We start from the raw sequence: 19,273 nt of genomic DNA, 5'->3' as shown, positions 1-19,273 counted from the left end.
CCACTGTGCACTGATTATTCTGACAGTCAGGGCCAGTTCAGATCAACTGGTGAACTGGTCTGCTCTGCCCTCTGCTGGTGGTGCTGAGAACTACGTTGACTCTCCAGAAAGGATCATGTTAATACTTTAATGTGAGCTGAGATATTAAAAACTATGTGCAGGAGGATGTTTATGATAAGATCTGAGGATTTAGTTGTACTTAAATATGTTAATGCATTTGTGTATTTCAGTTTGTGGCCTTCACTTTTAAGAAAATACAAATTATGTTTAAAATGGACCATTGGCACAGTTTTTATCTTTTAATGTCAGATGTTTGTAAAACTGATTTGATTTAAATTGATAAGTTGATAAAAAAAAAGAATCCCTACATCCAATTATTTTTTAGGAGGCTAAACCTTAATTATTTAGGAAATAGTCAAATAAATAGATAAAAAAATACATTGGTGATAACTGCAAGCTACATTTTTTTAATGTTCAGATCACCAAGTTATATTTATCTCTATGAAATTACAAAGTTACGTATTTCCAGAAAACCTCCAAAGAAGTTGTAGATCAATAAAATAAAACATTATACTGACAAACTTAATATATACTTTAACAAATCATATCACGGTTACAATGTCTCTAATATATTACTTTTAGATCAGTTGTATCTCTTTAAATTGTAATAAGTAAACATCACTAACATTAAACACATAGACACTGCCTATAAATTTGACAGATTTATTTTCAGTAAAAGTTTTACATTTTTAATACATTTTTAAACATATGCAAACTGACTTCTTATTCTTGTTATAATATTAAAACAATATGTGGGAACTTTATCTCAAAATGGAAACTTAAGATTTAACACCAAAAAAACACAAACTAAAACATCATGTCTATATATCTTAAAGGAATAGTTTAAAATGTGGTAATTATTTGCATTCTTGACCATAATACTGGAATTAGTAAATTAGTTTCTAGTATGGATTAAACATCGTAAATCTAAATATAAATTTGTGAACAACAGTTTCCTTCAGACAGAGCCAAGCTAGCAATTATAATGACAGATTTAATGACTTAATAAAAGACACATTATTAAGTTGTGTGTCCCCCTCCACACGTCCTCATTGGATGAAACTGCATCAAAATGTGAAATGAACGATTGCCGGCGGATACCCTGAACTCGATCCCCTCTCTAATCCCATGTGATCTGATACTGATCACATGGGATACTGAGAAAAGAGGAAACAGTGTGTGTGATTAGACGTGGGGGATGGGGTGGCGAGTAGATCAGTGGGTTAATCCTCACTTTAACTGGGATGACCGTAACCTTATGTGGCCGTAGGGCATGCGACAGATTAACAACGTCTCCATCTGGACACGGCAAACACTTCACAGAGCCCTGCCTCTCATTGGATGGTCTCTGCGAGTCAATGCACTTCATTTCGACACATTATTTCCCCTCAGCGTGTAAACCATATGAGGAGTGTGTGTATATAGTGATTAATTCAATATTTTACCTGAGTTGTCGGCATCTACGATTCTAAAGATGGTCTCGAAGGTGGAGCGGTGACGACACAGAGTCTCGAGCAGACTCTGGTCAATGTGCTGCAAGACGAAGAGTTTTTTATATTATATTAGTGTCTGATTTAGCTCAACATATGCATACACAATATCCCTAAATCGGACTCGATAACCTCTGCAGCCAGGTGACTCACGTCCGCGTTGGGTCCTTTGATGGTGAGCTCGTCGAACCACTCGTGGTAGTCGATCATGCCGCCGTTGGTCTTGCAGGGGACCAGCTGGCAGCGCAGCATCCTCCAGGGGAGGCCGAGGTGCGTCACGCTCTCCACGGCAGAGGCCCAGTCGTTCAGACACACCAGACATGATGACACCCGACATCCGAGATCAGACGCATTCTCACAAAGCGCTGCATCGTCTTCTAACCGGGTGGATTTTTGCTTTTTTTCCCACGTTTAAAAAAAAAATTAAAATCTGAATAGGGATTAAAAATTGGGAGCTCATGTTTCTCCCTTCCTTTGAGAACTAGGAGATCTGTAACCGAATAAGGCCACACCCGATCCGCTGAGGACCGGACCGGGTCCCGACAGACACACAGACACAGACACACACACACACACACACACACACCTGTGTTGTCGCTGTCGAACGTTTTGAAGGCACAGATGAGGTCTCGCAGGACTTTAAGGGCCGAGCGCTCGGTTCGTCCGACGCTGCAGACGAGACAACGACAAATATAACATCCCATGAACAGAATTATGTTATGTGCTGTGAGAACTTGTGTCCGGGGATTTATTCTCTCATTTAAAAGTTGTGGTTGTGACCTTTTGCTAGTCTGTATAGGTTAATCAATGAAGCCACGCCCGGCTTAGCACAGAGACCGGCTGTGACCAAAAGGTAAACAACACAGGTAAACAAACAAGATACAACGTGTTTAATAATGAGATTGAATGCTGCTTGGAGGTTAGTTGTCTTAACTTTGCACACAGCCAGGGGAGCCGTTTCCAATATTTAGCTCAGCTAAGCCGCTAACCGTGACGTTATACCTAACGGACAAACATTAGATTAAAAAGAAAAGTGAATAAGAATATTTAGAAAAGTGTCACACACTCCTTATTTTTAGAGGATTCCAGTATCTTTAATGCAAGAATTTGCTAATTTCTCTAATATATTTTGTGTAATTGTGCATTGCAGAATTTTTGCATTTTTTACAACAATTGGAGATGTCGCCTTCAGCTCCAATAAAAAAAGGCATCTTCCACTTTTCTTCTGACATTAATTGATTATTCATGAAATATGAACAAGTTGCAGCCGCAGTGGACTGATTAATACTTTTAATTTGAATAGTTTCAGGGAGTTCGTTCTGTATCTCTGCCTCACGGTGAGCTCTCTGATCATGCTGCTGGCCTGGTATTGAAATAAATAAGGCACAAGGTCTGGACCCAACTTCACGTAGGCCCCCCTGTTGCTTCCCACGTCGTAGTAATTGGAGGCGGAGAACAACGTGAGGACCTGCAGGTGAGACGAGATGAAGATTGAGTGTTTCAGGGAAGACGTCGGAGCGTCCGCGGGCCCGCCGGTGTCTGAGCTCACCTTGCGGTTGTGGCAGAACTCGGAGCCTTCCTGTTTACACTCGTGGGAGCGGATGAGGAGCTGCAGGTTGTGTCTGCTCAGGAAGTCCTCGGTGACGTCAGGGCCCAGTAGCAGCCCCCGCCCCGCACCTCGTTGGGCACGCAGCCGTCCTGGTTCATCGGGTCGCTCCACAGCAGGTCCAGGATCTGTAGAAGTACGAGAAAGACAGAAGGGGTGGATTTAAAAAACTTTTTTATTTTATTTTTTCAACTCCATTGATTGAAGCCCTTGAAAGTCCTCAAAAATGGAAATATGAACATCTACGACGGCAAACTCTGTAACAGCTACTAAAAATAGTCCTGTGAGCTCTTATTATGGATTATAATCTTAAAGTGCTACAAATAAAGCCTTTTAAAGTTGTGAAATAACATTTTATGTGTATTTAGCACTTTAAGATTATAATTCAGAATAAGAGATAGATATATATATATATACATAAATATATATAATCAAAAGATGTTCTATGAACATAACATAACATATTTTGATTATATATATATATGTATACATAATCAAAAGATGTTATTCGACAACTTTAAAAGGCTTTCTTTGTAGAACTTTAAGATTATGATTAAGAATTAGAGCTCACATAAATAGTTTATATATTATACATACATACCAACATACATATATTTATACATAGACACACATATATAAATATATAAATATATATAAACATAAATATAGTACATATACTATATACCTGTATATATATATGTTATAAATAAAATATGTACTTTACAATTCATCACTTTACGATTCAGATATATGTCCCATTCAGAGGGTTTGGACCTGAACGAGCACCAGAGTCAAATGAGACTCCTCCAGCCTGGACTTAAAATGGTGACACAGTTGCAGGATTAAAGGCGCGGCGGATTACGCTGGCAACAACGCACGGCAGGTGAGTGTTGATCAGACTGTGACTCAGAACTGGAGCAGAGCGGAGACACAAAGGCCACATCTTCACAAGAGTGTTTGAAATGGGCAATAAGAGTAATCTTATCTAATGTAGTAGACCTTGGAAACAGTCATGGCTTTCCTCTGTGGAGGAGATGGAGAATTCATCCATATGACATTAACTTGTAGAGGATAGAATCAATGATTGCTTTTAGAATACCAATGACACTTGACAAAGTAACTTAGTTTTAATAACCTAATTGATCTAATTTGACCACCTTTTTAGATGTCCTCCGTCATATTGTATGCAGCTATTTCTCAATATATGCAACACATTTTTTTAAATCCAATCTTTACTTCCTGTAAAACAAAATATGAAGTGTGTTTACTTAAGCTAGTACCAGCCAATTTGAATCAAAAACATGACCTCCATTATATTAATGAATCTGCCACTCTAAGCAATAAAAGAACTGAGTGTGGACCAATCAAATGCAAAGGATTTGATTTAAATCCCTCACAGCTCAAATATCCCAAATCACCAGGCAATGTGTCACAGCACAGATATTAAAGATGCTCTTACCTCCGTGTCACTGGGACTTGAAAGTGTACGTATCATGTGCACTATTGAAGTTAAATGGATAAGCACCAAAAAAAAAGATAAATAAAAAAGCAGCGAGAAAAAAAAAAACTGAATTAAGACAGCGTGGATCAGCTGGGCTTTTAGTAAACAAATGACAACGAATATAATGAGTGTGTGAACAGCTCTCCTCCCGACCCGCCCACCCATCACCTGTTTCCACTCGTCAATCACACTGATGGACTCGGAGGACGTGGACGCCGCCATCTCCTTTTCGGGCGCTCCGACTCCCGAGTTGAAGACGGACGGTCTCCTGTTGCAGAGCTCCGCCGCCTCGTCCTCCGTCTTCGCTTGGATCTGGTCGGAGAAGTCCTGCAGCGAGCGGTTTTGGAAGCTGTCGCGAGGCACGGGTTTGAGGAGCGTGAGGGATTTACGCCGCAGGAACATCTTGTTGGGGGACCAGACGTCCTCGTCCATGTCCGAGTCCACGGACAGACTGGCTGAGTTCTGGTGTCTCTTCTTGGGAGGCCTCAGCGCTGAGACATACTGTTAAAACAACAAGAACAACAGAGAAGAGCAGAGATGTCAGGGACTTCCTAAATCTTTCACTTAAATAAAAACTGAAGATGAACGTGTCTGCGTTCGGCAGCTCACGTTGTGTCTGTCCACTCTGGCGAGGACCAGCAGCTTCAGGATCCGTTTGCCGTGCATCTGAGGATAAAAATCCCTTTCCTTAACCCTCCTGTTGCCTTCGGGTCAATTTGACCCGATTCAATGTTTAACCCTCCTGTTGCCTTCGGGTCAATATGACCCGATTCAATGTTTAACCCTCCTGTTACCTTTATATTTACTCACATATTTTACCCTTGAGGTCAATTTGACCCCAGCTATTAAAATCTCCAGAAAATTATTAGAATTAATATTGTTTTCCAAGTTTAAGTGTGAGGTACTTTATGTTTGTTTGTTGACTACCGAAAGAACACCGACATTAAACATTGAATCGGGTCAAATTGACCCGAAGGCGGCAGGAGGGTTAAATATTGAATCGGGTCAAATTGACCCGAAGGCAACAGGAGGGTTAAGTCACAGTGTATTTGATATATATTTATTTATATATATATATATGTATTTGATATATACATATATAAATACATATATATATATAATATATAAATATATATATTTTTAAAATTATTTTTTTAAATATATAATACATATATATATATATATATATATATATATATATATATTTAACTTAGTACTCCTTTTCTGGGATGCATTTGTGCTATTTTTTCCCTTTGTGTTTTAAGACATATTATTTGTAGATTCATTATTTTAAACCTTGTGCCTTACGAGGGATATTCATGGCTTTGGTCATTTTGGGTGTTTAATGCATATGGCATATATTTCTATAATAAATAAACTGTTTAGCCAAATACAGACACCCAGACACTATCAAATCAAACATTATATCAGACTTTCAATCTAGAGACTTGGCCTCAAACATTTTTTTTTTTAAATCAATCTTTACTATTGCACACCAATTTGGAAATTGAAACTTCTCTTGTTAATTAGAATCACTTATTTAGCATTATCCAGTATTTATTACGTGTTGTATTTCATTCTTTTGTCTCATTTTTGCGATGTTTTTGGATGAAGTCTTGGTGGTAGTTGCTGCTTGTGTAAAGCAGCAACTAGCGTAAAAATGTCGATTCAGATTGAGAGTTTGATGCCTGACGAATGTTTACAAACCAAAATTTCAATCGAATTACTGCCGAAAATAAGAACTCAAACTTCCTTCAATGTAAACAATGTTTTAGTGCATCTAAAACATCTTTTGAGCCAGCTCGATCTCCAACACAGTCAGATGTGTGACCAGTATAACACTCAGAGGGCACCTGGGCTGTGTCAACCTTTACTGGGAATGTGAAGGCACAGGTGACTGGAACCAATCGATGTGCCGCTCGATGTGCCGCTCCAAAAATAGACGGGATCAAGGCACATTTTGTCTGTGCTCCTCGGTTTGATAAGCAGGGATGAGGAGTTAACACCGAGCAGTGAACACAAATAAAAGAGGCGAGTTGATGGTTTCTATGGTGACGTCAACCCACCTTGTATTTCGTCAACACCTCCTTTGTGAAGCCGTACCTACATCAGTCAGACAGACACAAGAAATCGGTTAGACATGTCCTGTTTTTATAGCTTCACTGTCCCCCCAGTTAGATTGAGCTCCACCTCAGGTTGATTATATGGTCCAAGTTTGCTAATTGGTTAATTATTCAAGTTGTTTCAGCATTAAATAAGTACTTTATTTGAGCTTCTCAAATGTAAGGAATTGGGTTATTTCAGTTGCAGCAATTGTACTGGAGGACAAAGACATAGGAGTCTCTGAGCTCTTCGAGGGACAAAGACAGAGGAGTTAGAGACTGATGAGACTGGTTGAGTCTTGAGGGAGGAGTCTACTTTTTAGTCTTTTCTCCACTGTGCTATATTTCCACTTTCAAAGTATGTGACTTTAGACCGCTTGACTCTTACCCCTGGACGTCTCAGTCCCCTCCTCCTCCTCTTCTACCCGTTCCACCTACAGACCAGTCCCTCCACCAATCTGGAACTGTCCCAGCTGCTGGTGACTGTCTCTCTGGACTGACTGTCAGCAACAAACAGCTCTGCAGACTTCTCTGCTTCCTCTTGCTTCTCCTCTGCCTTCTCCTTGGCACCTCTCTCCCCACCCACCTCTCTGCCTTTCCTGGCTCCCTCTCCCAGACCCTCTCCTGGTACAGGTTTGGTCCACTTCTCACATGGTGTTTTTGAGTTTTTGCCCACCACTGTTATCCCACTTGGGTTTTCCACTTTTGTGTTCTCCTTATCGTCCAACTTTTTTTTGATTTTTCTGACCTTCCCTCTACTTTGTCTTATTGCATTTCTTGGGACCCCCCCCCCACTTCCTATCTTTTTGGAGCCACGGCCCCCGTCTTCCTTTTGGGACTCATCTCTACAGACAGAAGTCTCATCATCTCTTACTCTTATTGTCTCTCTCCTTAACCTCTCTCTCAGTCCTCCTCTCACTCACAAAGCCCCCCACACCCAGTCTATTTTTCACAAGAAACTGCTCTCACCTCTCTAACACACCTGACTCCTCTCCTGTCTTCCTCACTCTTCATCTCTTCTCTCTCGCTCTCTGGTTTCTCTCTTACTCTCTCGCTCTCTCTCTACCACTGACACCCCTCCTCTCTTGCTCTGCCCTGTCTGCTCTCCCTTGCCTCTCTGTCCCCATCCTCTCTCTCCTCTGTCCTCTCTCTCTGCAGCCTAACTCTCCTTCTGACCATCTCTCTCTCCTCTTCTCTCTTCTCCTTCTCATTCTGTCCTCCTCTCTTCTCAATCTTTCTCCTCAACTCTCTTTGTTGTATGGTTCCGCGGCGCGAATCCTCTCCGGAATGCGGAAAGAAGGAAGCAAATTTGGCAAAAGGCGCTCTTCTGAATCAATCCTCTCCTTCCTTCTCTATCTCCTTCTCTTCCTCTCTGCTCTTCTCCAAATCTTCTCTCTCCTCTTCTCTCCCCTCTATCTCTCGTTCTAAATTCCAAAACTCTTCTCACCCTTTCCCCCCCTCCCCTCTCCCCCTCCTTTTCCAACCTCCTTCTCTTTGTTTGTCCATCCTTTACAAACAAGATAGAACACACGCCTTCCTCCCTTACAACCCATTCTTACACCACACCAACACATCTTCTATCATCTCCCCTTTCTTCTTCCCACCCCTTTTCCCTCTCCAATCTTAGTTTTCTTAGCTCCCCCCTTTCTACCTTCACGCCCTTGACCCCCTGACCTCTCGCCCCTTTCCCCCTGTCCCTGACCCATCCACCTGCTCCTTGCTCCTGACCTTCATCCCCCATCCAGCTAATCTCTGCTCCTCTCTTCTCTGGCTCTCTCTCTCTGAACTGGGGAGAGTCAACCCTCTCCCCCAAACCTCTGAACACATCTCACCGTCTGCCAGACTCCTCTTCTTTTCTCTTTTCTCTCCAAACTTGAGCGAGCTATCAAGTGTCCTCCTCTCTCATCCAGAACAAGCTATCTCCTCTCCTCACCAGTCTGATCTTGACCCGGCCACTCCTGACAGATTCACTGTCTGGGCTCGACGTCAGTCTACAGCAGCCTACACTCCCTCCCCCTCCTCTCCTTTCCTCTCCACCCTTCTGCAGTCTGCAGCACTAGAGCAGACCTTTCTCTCTCATTCTCTCCTGACACGGGGGATCTGATCTGATCTCACGGACCTTTCTCTACCTCTCTCTTAAAGACCTACTCTTAACCCTCAGGCCTCTGTGTCTACCCTTTGTCCTCTCACTACGGTCCTCCTCAAGATCCTGTTCCCTCTGTCCCCTCCCTTTCTCTCTGTACCCGTCTTCTCTTCGGCTCTCTCTCTCTCTCTACTCTTCTCTCTCGGCTCTATTCCTCATGCTCTTCCTATGCCCTACCATCGCTCTCCTCGCTTCACCCACTTCCGAATCTCTGCTCGTCTGACTGACATCTCTCTGTCTGTCTGTCTCTCTGCTCACCACCAGTGGATGTCTGCTCACCACCTTCCAAGCTGAAGAGATCCAGGGAAAGCTTGAGATTCCTTCCAGGAAAGCCCCCACCCACGACCTCACTGTCACCCTCAACAGCTCTGCCCCCGGGTGACTGAGGGCCACAGGAACCTCAGACGGACACAACCTCGACACATCCAGCCGGTAGGTACATGCTGGCTGGCACTGCGGTACACATACATTCTTACTTACATCCTCAGAATCGTCTCTTTCCAGAAGGCAGCAGGTTCTGATCCAGGTCTGGTCATTACTCCACCTGACTACTGCTCCTCCCTGGCTCACCTCATACCTGCATCGGCCCCCCCACAGCCAGCAGCATTCAGCAGCAGCAGCTCCTGGTCTTCTTCACCCTCCCGAATACCCCCACACTCCGCTCCTCACTCTCCTCTGTGGCTCGCACGGTGGCGAATGTCCCCACTGGTCCCATCCTGGCTCGTGCTCGGGCCCCGCGCCTACTCCGGTCACATATGGACACCCCGGCACCGCCCCGCCGGCCACGGCACGGCCGCCGGCAACAGCCGATCGCCCCCTGCACCTCCCTCTACTCATCTAACTGAATCAGCTCGTTTTCCTCTCCTGGCTCCTCAGTGCCCCTACCAGACGACATCGACACAGCAGACAGTCTCTACATCTTCCGGAGGAGACTGACACACCTTTTTTCCGATTATATCTGATTAAAACACAGATTACAGATTAGCACTTCAGTGGCATAGACTACACTACTTACTTTACTAGTTCTGGAAATGTGAAAATGTTACTTCCCTGTGTTCTTGTTGTTGTTTTGTACTCTAGGTTGAAATGCACTTATTGTAAGTCGCTTTGGATAAAAGCGTCTGCTAAATGACATGTAATGTAATGTAATGTACTGAAGTAAAGAACGAGTTATTTTATAATGCTATATTAATAATAAAATCTGAGCGATTTCAACAATTCCGTTAAAAAAGTATTTCTATAGAAACATCTTAAAAGCTAATAATGAAATGTACATTAATTGCTTGTAAAATAAAACACACGTTCAGTTATTTCAGCATCTGTGACATTTTAAGATGTTAGAAGATGAAGTATGGACCTTGTAGAAAATCAACAGCAGGTCATCAAGTTGTCCGTGCAAATCACCTGTAACAAAGAAGATATGTGTAAATTAATTATTAACAACAAACAAAATATATTTTTTATTTTGCATTATAAAAAATCAGATATTTTTTATTTTGCATTATAAAATATCTGATCTACCAGAGCACATTTTTACATATAAGTGTGTTATCCAACAAACACTCTAACCCCCCCCCCCCTCCCCATCACAGGATTCGGTATTTAAAAAAAATTTTAAAAAGAGAAAGAGCAAATATTCACAATTTAAAGGATGGAACGAGTCATTTTGCTAAAATTATCAAATCTATTGAATCAACAAACTCATCTGCTCACCACAAATGGTGATCTCTTTGCTGTGGCACGTGGAAATGCGGTTGATGTTCGGCAGCATCCGGAGCCGTTTCCACGTCTCCAGCAGCAGCTGGAGGACGTAGCGCGAGTGCAGCTGCTGCTGGGAGAGAAACTCATCAGCAAGACACGCTTCCAGGCACATGAGCAGGTCGTCATCCTGTCACTTTGTGTGCATCTACGCTTTTCATCCTTATTGTTTGCACGTAACTCGCCCAAAAACAACAATAAACTGATGGTGCATTATATTTAAACATTGTTTTTCGTAATAGTCAATGACTAATTTACCTCTAATGTTTTATTATTATGTTTTACAGTCAAAAGTTCTATATTTGTATGCCTTGTGTTTTACATTACATTGGCTGTAATTGTGACGTTATAAGTTGTCATTTGTAGGCTACTTTACCAGTTCTTCAATCTTATTAATTCAGTATGAAAAGAGACACACACAAAAATAAATTTGAACAAGCAAACATTATTTTAGCTTTCAGAGGCTGAAAACTAACTTTAGCACATTTGGTCTATTTCTAATTAAAGTAGGAATCAATTGTCACTGATTAGCATACATGTCGCAATAGAGTGAAGATAGCCTAACCGTCGCTGACATTTAGCATTCATTGTCTCGGTGCTAATTTCACATTAAAAAATATTGTTTTATTTTCTTGAAATGATGATATATTGTCATCCTGAATTTCAATCCGTTTAAATTTCTCTTCTTTTTTTTTTTTTTTACGCATAACTTCTACAAACCTTTTCTTCACAAACCCACCGGAATGCACGCGTAAACATACCGGTCTTTGAACGCCTCCCTCGCTGGACGTGAACGCAACGTGTGAGGTATGCGGAAGTGAGTTAGTTAACGTGCGGTTTGTTATGTTCGTTCAGCTCGCGCCTCTCAACCACCATGAGCTGCCCTTTCGTGTATATGGATAAGCATTAACGTCAAACTGTCATATTGTTTTAGGTGTGTACAAAAACGTTTGTTGCTCACCTTGTTGCATAACGTCAAACAATATGCGAGTCGCCCTGGTTGCGTTACTGTGGGTCACGTGGGGTGGCGGTTAGTCATTTAACACAGTTTCCAGTTTATTTGATTAACAACCCACTTAAAACTAATCGTGCTTTTATGAAGGCTACACTGTTATACGTGTGAGTTGTTTTTGTATATAAAAACCACACTTCATCCTGTTTTTGTATCAAAAAACACACTTCCGGAGTTTCTCAGCTGATCCTGACTCCAAAGTAATCAAATACTTAAACTTTATTGAACTCGTGTCATTGTTAGTGCAAATCCACATTGAACGCTTATATTATGTATGTTGTTTTCAATGCAGAGTCATTTGTTTCCCATCCATCCGTTTTCTAAAATTGGGTTTTGTGGAGGGTCATCGAGTTATGAATGTATGCTTTCATAACCTACTGCAGCCTGGGGAGAGATGATAAGAAATGGGTTGAATCCTTTTTCCCAGAAGGACTTTTTATAACAGTATCCCAGTCACCTGCAGGCTGATGTCAGCATTCAAGTGAACCTTGAACACAGCAGCTACTTTATAAAGTAGATTTAAATCAGCTGCTTAATATTTTTAAAGAGCATCTGACCAGCAATCTTGTTATTCTCTCAACGGCTGCAGAAATGTGTCTCATTTGGGATTCAACAAAGACACCCAGTGTGTGTCAAACGGAGCCGAGACATCAACATCTACATCTAGAAACATATGTGTTATGATTCCTGTCTAATGTTTGTACTCGTATTCAAATCTCGTTCGTCATCCTCAGATTGATAGCAGGTAGATCGAAAACCAATTGTCATTGTATTAATGAAAAAAAAGGATAATATTAATGGTCCATGATGTAACCTCTTTAGATGAGCATCAGTGATCAATATAGAAAGATGACATCTGTGTAAAATCTTAATTTTAAGCACAAATTACATCAGATGACCAACCTCAATACCTCAGATAGAGCTTCTTTATTGCAGCGTAATAATCGTGTTTGTACACTTGGGACTTGTGAAACTGGGAGGGAACTTGGCTGCAGTTAGTTTCAGGGAGCAGAGCCTTCTACACGGTGTCCTTTGCTAAGCTTCAGCCCGGACTGAGACCTGTGTGTGTGTGTGTGTGTGTGTGTCAGAGGCTGAGAATGAAGATCGCTGTGCTGGGAGCCACTGGGCAGACTGGACAGTATCTGGTCAACCAGGCGCTGCAGCAGAGCCACACTGTCACCGCCATCGTCAGGAACCCGGGAAAACTTGCAGTGCACCATGAGAATCTCAAGGTAATTTGACACTCTCTTTGAGTCGGCCGTCTCGTCGCGCTGCTGTTCAAAGTTCAGTCGGTGTGACGTTGCATGTTTAATGTTTAATTGTGTCGCAATGATGCTTGTAAAAGGTACAAATCTGAGGTACTGCAATTGCTTCTGTCCATCCGGGGAGAGGGATCCTCCTCTGTTGCTCTTCTGAAGGTTTCTTCACTTTTTTTCCCCGTGAAAGTTTTTTTTAAAATTATTATTGGGGAGTTTTTCCGAATCCGATGTGAAGTCAAAAGTCAGGGTTGTCGTTCATGTACAGATTGCAAAGCCCTCTGAGGCAAATTTGTGACATTGGGCTTTATAAAATAAACTGAATTGACTTGAATTGAACAGAAGCCACGCATGTTCTTGCAGGTTTAACATCTGGGTGTGTCACAGCTGTGCAGAGGGGGGTTTAAATGCAACACTGCACAATTAAATGGTGTTAATCTATGTTTTTCCTCTTTAATCTAAATCATTGTCTCATCAAAACACTTAAATGAGCTACGTTGGGTGACTCTGTGTTTTGAGTCAATCCAACTGACACCATCCTGCTTCTGTAAACTCACTACAGCTCAACATGTGTATTCATCTGCAGCTGAGAAATTATTCCCAATAAATACACTATTTACTCCTTTTTGAGTAACATTAACTGTTAACATGAAGCAACAGGTATTTGTTGTAGAGAAGCAAGTACACAATATAATACTAGTGCTCTTTGACACTCATAATAATCTAAATGGAGAAAACAGACACTTATCTTGAGAATACAAAAGGAACGACTGGATATAAAATAGGCGACATTTCCATAATAAAAGACATGGTTGCGTTATTAATAGGGAAAATGGAAAATCTCTTTTCAGTTATTATTTAATGTTGCAGAGCTCGGGTCAATTAATATGTAAGTGGGGAAGAGCTCGGAGGCTTTGGTTTAGTCATCTGGGGAAACTAATGGGGCTGAAGTGGGAAAGTTTTGAAAGACAGGCTAACCATTCTTTCTTCATGTTAACAGCTCATCATCTCTAAAAATAGAAAATTCTTGTTTGTGTGTGTGTGTGACTCGACAAAGAAGTATTGATTATTTCATGCTGCTTCCAGGTGGTGGAAGCTGATATTTTCTCTGCAGACAGTCTGAAGGTTCACTTCAAAGGACAGGACGTGATCCTGTCCTGCCTCGGCTTCCCGATCTCCTTCTTCTCGGCGGTGACGGGCTACAGCCTGTCCATGAGCAGCGTGGTCGCCGCTATGCGAGAGGCCCGGGTCAACAGGATCATCATCATGACCTCCTGGTTCACCGAGCGTAAGTGCACACGGTGATGATCAGGGGTCCCCAAACTTTTTCCTGTGAGGGCCACATAACTTTTCCCTTCTCTGATGGGGGCCGGGTCAGTTTTTAACAGAAAAAGTGTGACGATCGCAGGGGTGCCTAAATGTAAACATGTATTGTTTTCCAGAAAGCCACACATAACCAAATATTAATAACCCTTTCCGGGATCTTCACAGAAAAAAAAGTCAGGAAATAAATAACACTATATGAACTAAATAATAACCAAATACCCCTCTGTGGGTTCTTCACAGAAAAAAGTCAGGAAATAAATAACACTATTTGTGAAATAAATAATAACCAAATAATAACTAATTACGTTCTATTTGACAGGGGCTAGTCTGGGAAAAAAATCAGAATGCATCTCTGGTATTGATATCGTTTTTTTCAAAAAAAAATTAATACATGATATTTTCTTTAGGTATTTTTACAGAAATACAACCTTCAAAAGTAAGAATGCAAAATAATAATAAAACCTTAAAATAAAGTAAAAATGAACCATGCATCTGGCCAAGAAGGGCTATAAGGAAACACAAAAATAAAAATGTTAAAGCAGGAAAATAATTATAAAAAAGGAAGCAAAAAAAATGGTCGGTTGTCTTTCCTTTTTTTTAATACTTGATATTTTATTTAGGTATTTTTACAGAAATACAACCTTCAAAAGTAAGAATGCAAAATAATAATAAAACCTTAAAATAAAGTAAAAATGAACCATGCATCTGGCCAAGAAGGGCTATAAGGAAACACAAAAATAAAAATTTTAAAGCAGGAAAATAATTATAAAAAAGGAAGCAAAAAAAATGGTCGGTTGTCTTTCCTTTTTTTATTTACTTGATATTTTATTTAGGTATTTTTACAGAAATACAACTTTTTTTTTTTACAAGTTATTTACATGCACATTATTAATGAAATGTGTGAGATTTAAAGGGGAGAATTCACTGTGTATTTGTCTCTTTTGTTGTTAGCCGAATCCGGAGTGAATTCGCCTTATCTCATCCGCTTCCTCATGCTGCCGATGATCCGGACCCTTCTTACCAACATGTACGAGATGGAGCAGTTTCTGCAAAAAACTGAGGACATTACCTGGACCGTGGTTCGTCCAGCTGGTCTCAAGAACCTGCCGGCCTCAGGTAAAAGGTTCAAGCTTGAATGCAGTGTTTACGTGAATGGAAAGTTTATACTTAGAGGGTTTACGTGAAGGGTTGTTTGGGAGTTTTTCCTGATCCGATGTGAGGTTTTGGGACCGGGATGTCTATGTGTACAGATTGTAAAGCCCTCTGAGACAAATTTCTAATTTGTGTAAATGGGCTATACAAATAAACTGAATTGAATTACTTGTTAACGCTATTCCTCGAGGCTTTCAGCGCGTATTTCACAACCTGAAGGTTTTAGCAACGCTGTTGTCGTAATGCCCTCTTGACTCCCATTGTTTCCCCCATCTACAGCTCAAGAGTTTCTGACCCAGGAGGGATACTTTGTGCCCAACGGCAAGGATTACACTGTAAGCCACTCAGTGGGAAGAGGAGACGTGGCCCGCTTCATGCTCTCTCTACTCAACAGCAACGCCTGGGTCAAGAAGGGAGTCGCCATCGCTACCAAATGAGGAAGAAGAAGAAGAAGAAGATGCTGGCATTAATCGACAGTCAGTTCACCCACATTACAAACAAATCTGTATTTACTGACACATATCTGGTGGTATTTAGCCTGTGAGATGTCTGATGCAACAGAGGTAATGGGAAGTTTTTGTTTTGAATTTACAGTCCACAATTTGACTGTTTTTATTCACCTCTCGTGACTCTTGTTTGACTTGTTCAGGTTTTTTTTAAGGGACATAGCTCTGATAAAGCCACTGTACACTACATGACCAAAAAGCAGACAGACAGAGTTGGTTAAAAGGAGAACACATATTGGACTTCGTCATTTAACTAGAAATACAACTCCCAAATAAATGCCAATGTTGCTCTGTATCCTCTCGATGTGTAAATAAGGAGCTGTTGTTCTCCAAAACAACTTCATAAGGTGATGAAATGTCATTGGTGTGCATGAATTATTAACAAATAAATGATTACTCAATATACATTATGTTTTAACACTATCAAGCTATCTTCATGGTTAGATTCCACCCTTGGGTTGAACTGGCCCTTTAACATTTAAATGTTCACTTTCTGCCTTTGTCGTCTACTACTGGATATATCTGTCTGAATCATTTTTATTTACTCTCGTTCAACATATTCTTGCTTTATATGTTTGCAAAAACCTCAAGTGTACCATTGAATTGTCATCACTGATAACCCATCATTTACTCAGGGCACTTACACACGTGGAAGTACATGCTTTCCTCCACACGGTGGCAGTGTTACACCAACAGCACGTCCACCTTGTGGTCTTTAATTACAGCTACTGTTGCGACATGTATTCACATATGTACCGCGTCAGCTCTGTTAAATAAATTAACAAAAATGTAACTAATAAAAGATCATTTGTGCTGCAAGTTCGACATGAGTTTTTTTTAATTAAAAACTTTTAATAGTGTTTATTCCTTACTCTTAATGTGCTATACTGCAGCTTCGCATTGTGTGTATTTTGTGTTCTTACCACATATACTATTGTCGTGTGTGTCTTATCCTGTACTGTTTGTTGTTTTATGTTTGTTACATAAAAATATAAATCTAATTGCCACTGACGCACTGTGGTTTTGGAGTTGACGCAGCAAAAAGAAAGTAATATCCATTTCAGTATTCCGTTATTCTAAAGATTTATTTATGAAACAAGACAAGCAAACAAACAACAAAAAACTCTTGGCACTGCCTCTCATGTGCTGGTAAAAAACCATAGGCCACCCCAGTGCATGCTGGTCCTGTACCTGCCCACTCCGACATATAATCACAGGTGCCCACAGTGTTACCCAATTAGTAAACAATCAACAAACTAAATATATTCAAACAACAATGAATTAAACCAAACTAAAACTATCATATAAGACAACTATTCTAACATATCAAAATATGTGACCTAAATGATGATTGCATAATATTACTTTTCAATTAATCTAAATACCAGTGGCGGGCCGTGCATTTACTACCTAGGCCTTCAATGCCGTCTTACTACAGCTGAACAACCTAATGTAAGATTAGTTCACCATGTATTTATGTATGTACATGTGTATATATCAGAGAACCCCCACCCCCCCACCAATCAGTGCTTGAGCCTGCTCTATCCCCCCCAGTCTACGAGTATCCAGGGTACACATCCTGGTTACCATATTCTGCTCCCCAGGACTCTCCCAGATCCTCAAGTAGACCTCTGAACAGTGAGTCTGCTCTCTATTTACGCACTCTGGATCAAAGCTCCGTGACGTCACTATAGCTTATAGCGAGTATCGACGTCACAGCACAGAACCAGAACGCTGCGTTGTGAGAGCCAATCAGCGCTGAGCTGCTCCGCTGTTGGATCTAATTGGCTGTTGCTGCTCTCGTGACGCTGGATGCGGAAGTCATTCACACCGGGGCGCTAGATGTTGCGACGTGTGTGGCATTTCCACAAGAAGTATAACGTAGACAAATTGGATAATTATTCCGTGGCGGATGGCGGAAAATATTTTTCCACGGAGCAAAGTAACGGAGATAAACCACGCAACCCTCAAATATTCTGATGATGTTTTAATGACGTGGTTCAATTAAGTACTCGCTCTCTTAAACTTTAAATCTTGAAAGAAATAATGTGTTGTGTTTGTGCGTGTGATTTTGTGTGGTGAATGTAAACTCAGCTGTCATAACAAGCAGCAGGAGAGCACTGTGTTAACCTCTTGGTATCCTGCATGCTCAAAACATCAGAGCATTGTTTATTAAGGCTGCCCACATAGCATGTATCTCTTTATTTGCAGGCCTAGGAAAAGGACCCTCTCAAAAAAATGTCCAAACAATACTTTGAACAAGTAAGATGTATTCTAAAGAATTTAACATAAAGACAGGACATTTGTGCAATAGAATTAGGCATGTTTTTGTAAATGAGAGTAGAGTTATTAAAACACATTAAAATTATTTAAGGTAGCAAAGATGCCTCGTAAAAGACCTTTGCCAGGCCAGATTACAGGGTACAACATGGGTACAACGCCACATTAATTCAAATTTCCTGACGTGTGTGGCTGCGTGCGCGGCAACATTTTGGTCACCCCCGACAAAATCTCACTCCAAGGTTTTTTGAAAAGTTGGCAGCTCTGTGTTTAGGCCAGCAGAGAAGGCCTTGCTGGCCCTGACGGCCCACCACTGCTAAATACCAATGTGTTTGGTATGGTCTGTCAATGGACTACAGATGCAAATGAACTGAAGCTAAAATCTGGGACAGTGCATCAAATGGTGACATTTATTTTTATTTTTTTAACTGTACATGATCCCTTTTAAATAAAGATAATGATAATAAAGAACACGTTTCGATTAGCACTTAGTGACACATGCCGGGACATGTTTGTTGCACTGATGAGTTAAACGGTGCAAGTATTCATCACTTTGGGGCCACACTCGGCTCACTCAGGTCATCGCGGAGTCGTACTTGCACTCAGTCAACAAGTGTTGTCTCGGTATCGGTGCATGGTTCAAGTCTGAGCTGCATTTCAAATGAATTGAGGGAGTGAGCGTTGGTGATGAGTTTCAATAGAGGGGTCTTTTTTCTCAAAAAACAAGTACAGCAAGTTTCATGACACGACAGTTTCTAACATCTATGATTGAATCACTTTCACACATGAAGCACAGGAAACTTTTAGAACGTGACAGAGAATAGAGATTTGGGTGACAGGTCGTGATGAGTGTGTTGAGACATCATCGTTGTCTTTTGAATGTGCAGCCATCAGCCCAACCCTGAGAAATAGTTTGCATATTCAAGATATGATGACCTGTTCAGATATATTTTCATGAACTGAGACAGTTACATGCGACATGTGGAATTCGCCGAAACATTGCTCGAGCAACATGACCGGTTCTTCAAGAATGTAATCTGATAGTCGGAGGGAGAGGAGGGATTTTTTTTTCTTGATGTTA

General features: G+C 41.0%; 2 protein-coding genes across 3 annotated transcripts; one reads left to right on the top strand and one right to left on the bottom strand.

Annotated features, from left to right (window-relative positions):
- Positions 1 to 923: 923 nt before the first annotated feature.
- Positions 924 to 10,775, bottom strand: ppef2a (protein phosphatase with EF-hand domain 2a). Its single transcript, XM_056420186.1, is given in 15 exon segments — positions 924 to 1,593; positions 1,704 to 1,870; positions 2,137 to 2,221; positions 2,878 to 3,018; positions 3,100 to 3,203; positions 3,206 to 3,284; positions 4,826 to 5,158; positions 5,267 to 5,323; positions 6,724 to 6,760; positions 6,848 to 6,882; positions 7,202 to 7,383; positions 9,182 to 9,284; positions 9,540 to 9,642; positions 9,788 to 9,860; positions 10,616 to 10,775. Coding segments are annotated over 15 exon segments (1,764 nt in total). The 3' UTR covers positions 924 to 1,488.
- Positions 10,776 to 11,467: 692 nt separating this feature from the next.
- On the top strand, positions 11,468 to 16,919 carry LOC130197310 (flavin reductase (NADPH)-like). 2 transcript variants are annotated; one of them, XM_056419917.1, is made up of 5 exons: positions 11,468 to 11,594; positions 12,761 to 12,904; positions 14,015 to 14,216; positions 15,206 to 15,370; positions 15,686 to 16,919. In XM_056419917.1, exons 2-5 carry the CDS (start codon positions 12,770 to 12,772, stop codon positions 15,841 to 15,843), a joined length of 660 nt encoding a protein of 219 aa, XP_056275892.1. In that variant the 5' UTR covers positions 11,468 to 11,594; positions 12,761 to 12,769; the 3' UTR covers positions 15,844 to 16,919. The 2 variants fall into 2 exon arrangements, with proteins under 2 accessions (XP_056275892.1, XP_056275893.1); XM_056419918.1 differs by lacking the exon at positions 11,468 to 11,594 and adding an exon at positions 11,614 to 11,872.
- Positions 16,920 to 19,273: the final 2,354 nt, after the last annotated feature.

The sequence above is a fragment of the Pseudoliparis swirei genome, chromosome 7 (genome assembly GCF_029220125.1).
Source record: "Pseudoliparis swirei isolate HS2019 ecotype Mariana Trench chromosome 7, NWPU_hadal_v1, whole genome shotgun sequence".
In the NCBI taxonomy this organism is placed as follows: domain Eukaryota; kingdom Metazoa; phylum Chordata; class Actinopteri; order Perciformes; family Liparidae; genus Pseudoliparis; species Pseudoliparis swirei.
This window is presented reverse-complemented; position numbering and strand designations above follow the sequence as displayed.

Excerpts from the sequence above, each read along its gene's own strand:
- LOC130197310 (XM_056419917.1), top strand. The coding sequence starts at position 12,770 with ATGAAGATCGCTGTGCTGGGAGCCACTGGGCAGACTGGACAGTATCTG. Across the intron at positions 14,217-15,205 it reads GACCTCCTGGTTCACCGAGC|CCGAATCCGGAGTGAATTCG; the intron begins GTAAGTGCACAC and ends TTTTGTTGTTAG. Across the intron at positions 15,371-15,685 it reads CAAGAACCTGCCGGCCTCAG|CTCAAGAGTTTCTGACCCAG; the intron begins GTAAAAGGTTCA and ends CCCCATCTACAG.